Genomic DNA, 10000 nt, shown 5'->3' with positions numbered 1-10000 from the left:
GTGTGTGTGTGTGTGTGTGTGTGTGTGTGTGTGTGTGTTGTTCTGTTACCTAGCTCCGTTGACGTGTTCGTTTTTCTTCACAGGATTGCTCGCTGTCGTGTTCGTCCACTCGGACTCTGTGCTTTCCTCTGATCCCTGTCTGAATCCGGCCTGCGCCGCCGGAGACGTGATCTCAGACTTCATGTTTCCAAACGCCGGTTCAAATATGGACTGATCCTCACTCACCACCGCCAGAGCTTCCTACAACACACACACACACACACACACACACACACACAGGGAATAAGCATGTTTAGTACAGTACAGCGTTTGTGTGTCTCTTGTGTTTCTTGAGCGATGATATGTTTCCCATCTGAACACAATCATTGTCGATGTCTTTCCATATTTAGATTAGACTTTATTCACATGTGTGTTATCCAGACGGTGTCCGTTTATTAGCTTAAAATAGCTTCATACAGACAGGAAATGCAGAATTAGCCCCACAGTCTGAGAGGTCATACAACACAGATGATTGTAAACAAGGGCGGTGTACGGGGATGGGGGGTCGGGGTCCGGGGGGGGGGGTTGGCGACGTGGTTCTTCATTCAATAAACATGGTTTACTTTTGCATGTATCCTCTCTTTCACAATGTCAGTATGATACTACTTATATCTCAACCTGTCTCAATGGACAGCTTTAAAAAAAAATGCTCTTGACTCGCATAGCTAGCAACGGAGATAAATAGAGGAGTCACTCGTTTATAATCTTCTCGTTATTATCTTCACCAACCTGGACCAAAGATCAGGCTATTACGAGTGTGAACGAGACTGTAGTCTGAAGTGTCAACGCTTTTTTCACCATTTCTACGTGAAAACACTTCCGTTTTGGATAAATAAAACCGCGAAAAGGAACTAATACGTGAAACGCACCGTTGTTTGTAGCGTCACTCGCCCCGCCCACTTTTCGTCACTAACGATTGCTCCGCCTCCTGACGCATCTCAGCTCTCATTGAAAATGAATGACTTATGGATACTTTGTTACATCACGTAAGACATCTCTGTTTAACTCTGTTTAAGATGCTCTGTTCAATCGCTTGAAATTTCTTTCTTTCTTATTTTTTTTAAATATAAAGAATAGATCACAGCCTCTCCCTTTGTTTTCTATCTGGTCGCGCACGTACATACACACACACACACACACATATACACACATACATACAGACGTACATACAAAAGGTTTACAGTTTTAACTACTGAAATGAACTGCCACACACACAGTCTCATTTCCCAATCCCGGTGACTTTTATTTCCAGCGCATTTTTTTTCCAGGCCGCGAAACGCCACGTCAGGTTCGCATGCGTCACAATAGCCGGTTAAAACACAAAGACAGGTCTGACCGTACGTGACTGTGGAGTATATTATGGAGAATACAGTAATGTGATGATTCATCCTGCATCTGTATGCAGACCATATCATCATCATCTCTGCTGTGAGTCAGATAAACAATGCAGGGCGTGGTCTGACCTTCTCTGGAATCTGATCTACACCGTGTGGGGATGAGTTTACACGTCATCGTGTGGTCCAAAATATCTCTCGAGGTGTTTTTGTGTCTCTTCTGAATGACAGGTTTACTCCAAGTGAGAAGCTACAGGATCTGTTCAAGACCCAGGTCATAACCAGACGTCGTTACTGGAATGTTTTTGATCAGTGTCTTGATTCGGCCCTGAACTCTGCATGTTTTTTGGTCCATATTTTCGTCATGGTGGTCATGATTTTAATAGAAAGACTGACATAAATAAATGTACTACATTCAGAAAACTCCTGAACTGTTACGGGTTCTGCAGGTGAGCCTCTGACTGAACACCCACAAGGTTCTACGTCAAAGTGTTTTCCTATCCAAGCAGAACTTCTAATTATCTGACGAACGCTTGAAGAAGCCTTTCTTTCTAATAGCCTTTGTATTAACTGGGTAAGTGTGTAGTGTAATTACAATTATAACAGAAAATAATTATTTTATTAACACTTAATATCTAAAAACCTGTCAGAGCTTCTTTGTACTTGGTACACTGTTAGAAAAAAGGGTTTATCCAGCGTTCTTTAAGGGTTCCTTGGAAAATTTAGTGCCACGGTCTTCCTAAAGGGTACTTATTTAGTCCTAAGGGGTGCTAAAAGTGATAGGAACGCTCTGTTATAGGGTTCTCCATCTCTCTCTACAGAAGAACCCATGAGGGTTATGAATTTCCTAGGAAATCGCAGATCTTCATCTGATCCACGTCACAGCTGAAGCTTCGGACGAATCGAAGGCTAGGCCCTACACGCTAGTGTTTCTATCCGAGTTCGCTCTAACAGCTGTCACGAAAACCTAAAAGAACAGAAAGTGGTACAGATGTATATTATAGCTAATAATCCGTGACGAGCATATGAGATTAACACCAACTGAATCGGCACACGTGGCTAAAGCCTGGCAGACTACACAGCATACGTCAGCAAAGTATTAGCAGTCAAGATGACGGAAAAATCCGTTCAGAAATCCCGTCACGTGCAAAGAATATGTTTCAAACACACGTGATGAAGAAAAGTTGTGAGGAAGGAAAGTGTTGTGCTAGTGTAGCTATTCAGTAGTTAGCTGGTGCTCTGCGAGCTAATTAGCTAGTCAGCATATATACTGTTAGCGGTGATAGTGTCTAGAGAGATACGTAGCGACGCTAAACACATCAGACTTTTACCTTTTAACAGTGAACTTTATGTTTTATTTAATTCATTTGTATTTTGTGAGTTATTTATACATGAATTGATTCAACTGATGAATGCACAATAACACACACACACACACACACACACGCATACCAGCCTGTGTGCTAAAATTAAGTCGTCTAAAACATTCTAAAATAAAATAAACACCATCGAGAAGTCGAATCTTTCGGAGAAGGTCTTTAAAGAGCCGACGTTCTACTAAGAACACTAACTAGACAGGAAGTCAGACCCGCTCTGGTATGTAAGAGTTGCTTTAAATCCTCTCTTTGAAGCGTGTGTGTGTGTGCCAACCTCAGACGTGTGTAATATATTCAGATGTGTGTGTGTTTGTGTTAGGCGGCGTGTGTTTAGAGAGGCAGTGTGTTGTGTTGCATTGTCCTCGGTGCTCACATGCGTCACCGCTCTGAGTTTCGGCGGCTCACAGGAAGTCGATCGTCCATGTGCGGAGAAACCTTTTGGCTCGAGCCGGGAGTAACGGAAACGCAGAGAGACGGGGGTCGCTCCGAGCTGGAAAAACTATTTACACCCAGCTTTCGGGTGGGGGTGGGGTCACTGAGCGGGGAGGAGGCGACCTTGAGCGCTTCATTGTGCTCGCTTTTTTGACACAACAGAATAGATCACTGACATCATCAATACCTGATTTACTATTCGCTGAAAGATTACTGATAAAGATTCAGCTTATATTTGGTACTGGTCCCTTACTAAAGGTTCCATCATTTTGGGGTGGTGATGGGACTTAACAAAGTGCGCGACACTGTAACGATCATAAATTATTCTTTTTATGGTCGTCATGGAAACAGTTTCCTAAAGGCAGCAGAATCACCCTCACGCTCTCTTTCTTTGGTAAGAAATTCATAAATTTACAGTGCGTTTTTGAAGAAAGCGGTCACTTCGCACCTTGACGTATAAATCGCCTCTGTTTGCTCCGACAGATTTCGTTTTATTTACATTTTTGCTTAAACACTGAAGTTAAATAGTCTAGAACAGGGGTTCTCAGTGAGACCCCTTTTAAAAAATGCTTCAGTCAAGATTTATCTTATTTTCTTGATCTCATTATTTTGAATATGTACAGTAATATTTCGGTTATTTATCGGATCTTTTCACACACAGAACACATTTCTATTCATTCAAGTTGAACTTAAACATAATTACTTTGATGAGTCCCAAAACCTCCAGTGTGAGAACCGTGGTTCTAGAATTAAAGCAGGGAACCAGTCAGGGGATAATTAAGTGTTTTCAACACGCTGCTGTAGGGTTCTACATCCCTGACAGGGACAACAGAAGAACCCTTAAGTGTTCTAGACTTTTTCGATCTCTAAAGAAAAACGCAGGACATGACGGGCATCTTCTTTTTTTTTTTTTTTTAAACCCCGTTCATTTTGAGATCTCAGGTGTGCTCCAGCGCCTCATCAGAAACATCCGAAACGTGCACTTACACGTGATGATCAGATTTTACGTTATTTATAAAGCGATTTCATAATCGCACTATAATCCGGTTTGACACAGAAGACAATGGTTTCTCTTTTGAGTCTAGTTCCTCCTGAGGGTTCTTCCTTCTTCAATCACGTAATCTCTGGCGTGTTCATTATGGAGTTAAATATACATCTAGATTTCTGTAAAGCTGCTTTGTGAGAACGTCTATGAAATAACACTGAACTGAATTGTTTCTGTGTGTTTGCTCATGTTTCTGTTACATTAAAACTTCAGCTTCCTCACAGACGGCATGAGGTTTTCTCCTGGGATTTCCTGATACTTCACTGAATCCATCTCACCTTCCACACGCTGCAGGTCTCCAGTGCCAGAGGATGCAAAGCAGCCGCAGAGCATCACCGAGCCCCCACCATGCTCGACTGTGGACAGAGTGTTCTTTCTTCATTCTTCTTCCTCCAGACGTACCGCTGATCCGTCGTGCTGAAAAGTGTCGTTTCATCGCTCCATAGAACTGAATCCCAAAACTTCTGTGGATTATTTATATGATTTTGAGAGACTTTTCTTGTGCTTTTGGGTCAGTAGTGGTGAACGTCTTGGACTTCTGGCATGGAAACCTTCTGCGTTTAGTACACGCCTTACTGTGCTCACTGAAACCTCAGTGTCTGTTACACCGAGTCTTGCTCCTCATCTTTCGCAGTCACTCGAGGGTTTTTCCACAACCTGCCCTCTCAGAAATCTGCTTGCAGCCGTTGATATCTTCCTTGTTCTGCCTCGTCCAGGTATTTCATATGTTTTCTGCCCCGAGCCAGTTCAGGAATTTCATGTGTTCCAGCTCAAGCACACCTGCTGCAGCTAATGAAGCCCTTGATTAGTTTATATCACGTGTGCTTGAGACAACACCTGTGTTACGTGTTTGTGCCGTTGTGAGGGATTCTGTTCAGGGGGGTGAATCATTTTGAGACCGGAGAAGTCATTATAAGTCGCATTTTGAGTTGAATTTGGGGAAACTCCTAAAAGCATTCATCGTGTTGAACTCTTCAGGTGCTTTTGTTTGATTTGTTCATCGTTACACCTGAAAGTCTACAAACTTACAATAAACCTGATTTACAATGGGGGGTGAATACTAAATTTCACTTAATATTAGTTTACCTAAAGTCTCATGAGTCAGGGAAGAGTGATAAGGCCACAGTGAGAAGTACTTAGGGCAAGTAGTTTAGTTCAGATGGCAAAAAGATGAAGAGATAAAGCTTAGAAATAAAATATAAACGATCTCGCACTCATTTCTGGTCAGTCTGTGGAACCTGTCAGCTCGGTTAGTATCTTTAACGCCTGGACTTCATTCATGTTGAACAAAAACATCCATATGGAAGGAATATGGTGAATTAAATCCATGTAAAAAGGGGTCTGATGTGCGGTACTGCTACTCAGATGTGATGAGGTTCGGCTGGAGGTTTACACTGACTCACACTGAGCTCCATACTTCTCTGCAGTCTGCTTACGCACTAATAATGTGCAACAGGACAACCCATTGCTAAATATCACTTCCTGTTGTGCTGCACTGCGACTCTCAGCAAAGTCTTTTCTGTACACTTGAGGATAGCGAGCGTTGAATACAGTGCTGCTCATAAATGAGTGTTTATCCCATTGGTCAGAAGGTTGATTAATTGTCTATAACAGCAGCTCTGACAGTAGTGCAGGTGCAAATCCCAGGTTTATATTAACATTAATGCCCCCGTTCTAAGACGTTATCGTTTCTATAGTAACAGCTCATTCACAGTGGATGCACGACAGAAAATAAACAGATTAAAATATAAGCGTAAACAGTATGATGAAGTTTTCTGTAACAGTTATGGAAGGAGTCTCCAGTGTCAGAGCTTCGCAGCTGTCAGAGGTGCAGCTGTAACTTGACCTTTTCCAACAGGTTTATGAGATAAAGTGTAACTACGATTAAAATGTATACGTAAAAGTGTTTCTTTACCTTTTATGTTAGCTAGGAATAAAACACTCGGGACTTCTTTAAAACACTTACACATGGAGTAAACATGGACAAAAGACCTAAAAGGTCCCATGTAGGGGGCGTGGTGTAAATCCTGGAGGCGGAGCTTGAAGGTTAGACGTCATTCGGATGATGATAAATTTCACCTTTGAGTCGCGTGTTTAATTTCTTCCTGACAAATAACGCACGATGTGATGATTTACACATTAACGCTACACTATGAGCCTCACCAGCTGCGTCAGCCTCGTACACCGGGCGCGTCTCCAATGAGCGCCGATTCATTTTTCTCTTTAATGCGAGGTATAAAGTGTGTATATAAAGAAGAGACACGAACTGTGTCACGTGTCGTGTAGGAAGATAACCGCTTGGTAGCTCACAGTCTAATTAGCTGTTAGAGTTTGTGGTCGGCGCTCGATGTAGTTCACACTCTCAGCTAACAGCACACACTCCCTCACACACCAAATACGACGACACCACGTCGCTAGAACCGTGATGCAGGGTTCGGGACGGATGGAGCCTCCGTATCACCGCGTATTTTCACACGACGTCCTCATCATCTCCAATTCTATCTGTGCAATTGTTTCCTCTAATCTGCACCAGGCAGTTTAGTGTGTGAGAAGTTCCTGAGGCTTCAGGTTGACATGTAGAGCAGGCACCATGAAATCAGGCCAGTGGAGAAGTGAAAGCATGTCCAAAAAAAAAACAAAAACCACAAAAAAAACCCAACGCATTGGTATGAAAGGTTAGAGAGAGAAGAGAGCGCCTCGGGAAAGGAAAGCGAGCCAGTCCTGCCTTTAAAAGCTGCCTCGTTTTTCATAGACAACATTCGGAGCTGGAGATATGTATTTAATGAGATTATTATAGAGCACAGAACAGAACATTGAGCTTTACATTAATTTATTCGTTTGAAACTTAAACGTGTCTTTTTATTGGATAATTTGTGGATTAATAATCTTATACGAATTTTTAAATAATCGAATAAAGAGAAATGTAAGTTGCCCGCTAAAAGCTAAGCTACAGGTACACCTGTACACATGCTCATCCATGCAGTCATCCAATCAGCCAATCATGTGTCAGCATGGCAGCGTGTAAATATAATCACGCAGGTACAGGTCAACAGCTTCGGTCAGCATTCAGGTCAAACAGCAGAATGAAGAAAACATCTCCGTGACCCGGCGTTTTCACACACGTCAGTCTCTGGAGTTTACACGGAATGGTGCGGAACACAGAAAACATCCAGCGAGCGCGAGTTCTGTGTGAGGAAGAACAGACACGCCTGGTTGATGAGAGAGGTGAGAGGAGAGCCGACAGAGCAGACAGGAAGGCTACGCTAACTCAGATAAGCACTCTGTACAACCGTGGTGAGCTGAAAAGCACCTCCACACGTCGAACCCTGAGGCGCATGAGACCGCATGGAGCTCATGGACCACACGGACCCACACACTCTGACCAGAGGAACATCACACACACACCGGGACACATCACTCCATCACCGGTTCTTTCTGTTTTCTCTCCTCTTCCATCCTTTTCTCATTCAGTTCACTCTCCTTCTATCTGTTCTTCTTTCTTCTTGCCTCCCAGTCTTACCTTTCCCCTGTTCCACCTCTCTTTTCTTTCTATTTTCTTTTTCTCTCTTAATCTTACAGTTTCTGTCAATTTTCTCTTTCTTTTCTTTTTTCTCCTCCTTCACTTTCTTTCTTTGCTAACATTCTTAGTGTGTGTGTGTGCGTGTGTGTGCGTGTGCACGTGCATGCGTGCGTGTGTGTGCGTGCATGTGCGTGTATGTGTGCGTGCGCGTGTGTGATATGTGCTCATGCATGCGTGTGTGTGTGTGTGTGTGTGTGTGTGTGTGTGTGTGTGTGTGTGTGTGTGCGTGCGTGTGTGCATGCATCTTTTTTTGCCTCTAGCCATTATTTTTTAGGTTTATTAATACAGTATGTCAGTATGAACACATGACCAGGAAATGTACTACACCTTAATTCTGAATACCACGTTGACCAATCTACACCCACACCCACCCTCACACACACACACACACACACACACACACACACACACTCTCTCTCTCTCTCTCTCTCTCTCTCTCTGTGATGAACTCTGAGCTCTATAAGCCACTGATGCCACAACTGACTTCCTGTTCAATGAGTTTCATATCAGTCAGTGTTGCTGTGAAACCAAACATGCAACTGAAGCAAACACAAAACACACAACCTGCTACACAAACACACAGCCTGCTACACAAACACACAGCCTGCTACACAAACATACAGCCTGCTACACAAACACACAACCTACTACACAAACACACAACCTGCTACACAAACACACAGCCTGCTACACAAACATACAACCTTCTACACAAACATACAGCCTGCTACACAAACACACAACCTGCTACACATACACACAACCTTCTACACATACACACAGCCTGCTACACAAACACACAACCTGCTACACAAACACACAACCTTCTACACATACACACAGCCTGCTACACAAACACACAACCTGCTACACATACACACAACCTTCTACACATACACACAGCCTGCTACACAAACACACAACCTGCTACACAAACACACAGCCTGCTACACAAATACACAGCCTACTACACAAACACACAACCTTCTACATTAACACACAGCCTGCTACACAAACACACAACCTTCTACACAAACATACAGCCTGCTACACAAACACACAACCTGCTACACAAAACAGACAACCTGCTACACAAACATACAACCTTCTACACAAACATACAGCCTGCTACACAAACACACAACCTGCTACACAAACACACAGCCTGCTACACAAACACACAGCCTGCTACACAAACACACAACCTTCTACACAAACACAACACTTTCTGCAGTATCTGAGTGTATCTGGAATGAAAACCAGACCAGTGGCAGTTGTGTAGGTGAGAAAAGGGGCGTGGTCATATTTAATTTCCTACAGAGCAGTTATTTTTCTTTTCACGTGAATTACAGTATGTCTTACTCATCTTTTAATGAAACCCAGAGCTCTGAAGAGATCACAGACACACACACACACACACACACACACACACACACACACACTTTCACTGTGTCTTTCATTTCATCCAAAAATGCCAACGATGCTAATCATGAAAAAATGCTGGTTTACACCAATTAGCATCCTGCAAAAGGGGTTAGCTTTTGTTTATTGACAGTTTTGTTATTTTTATTTAAAATATTCGTTTCATTAGTTTAATTAAATAAAACAAGTCCTTCAATTAAATTCTTTTTTTTTACAACAGTCACAAAAAATCAACAGAAAACAGATAAAAGTTAATAACGCTTCCGTTATTTGTATCCAAACCTTTAACCCTGTTAATTAACTAGCGAAACAGACTGCTAATGCTAATATCTGATGAGTTTCTACCTGACCGCTGACTCCGCCCCTGACTCCGCCCCCTGACCGATTCAAACACATTGTTCAAAACATTCTCTTCTCTCTTCACTTTTACCTAAACAAACAACAAATACATTCTCCCGATACATAAAGAAATAAAAACAGCAATACAGCTGTAATTTGTAAACATTTAGGACAATTAAAATAGGCCTACAAATACCGCGACAAAATAAATGAATGAATAATATAAATGTGAGTTTCCGGTTAGTGTTCGTGTCACTTTCTAATCCCAGTCAATCCCACAGTGTTCACCGAGTTCAGCAGCTAGCATAATGCTCGCTCGTTACATCTTATTTATTTCACATTACATTATGAAATATCAATCTATTTTATTTATTAAACGCCGCCGAACTTTAGGCTGAGCTCATGATAACGACAAATATTTTAAATAAATAAA

At 42.3% G+C, this 10000-nt stretch overlaps 1 protein-coding gene across 3 annotated transcripts in view; it reads right to left on the bottom strand.

The window, feature by feature from the left end:
* fli1rs (Fli-1 proto-oncogene, ETS transcription factor-related sequence) overlaps positions 1–10000 on the bottom strand; it is a 26271-nt gene that overhangs the window by 12800 nt on the left and 3471 nt on the right. For all 3 annotated transcript variants that reach the window (XM_017452894.3, XM_017452895.3, XM_017452896.3), the window contains exon 2: positions 50–240. In XM_017452894.3, coding sequence (XP_017308383.1) covers positions 50–240 — 191 coding nt within the window. The remainder of the gene's footprint in view (positions 1–49; positions 241–10000) is intronic.

This window comes from Ictalurus punctatus, chromosome 23 (assembly GCF_001660625.3).
Source record: "Ictalurus punctatus breed USDA103 chromosome 23, Coco_2.0, whole genome shotgun sequence".
In the NCBI taxonomy this organism is placed as follows: domain Eukaryota; kingdom Metazoa; phylum Chordata; class Actinopteri; order Siluriformes; family Ictaluridae; genus Ictalurus; species Ictalurus punctatus.
The sequence above is the reverse complement of the archived record's forward strand: the minus strand, read 5'-3'. Positions and strand labels throughout refer to the sequence as shown.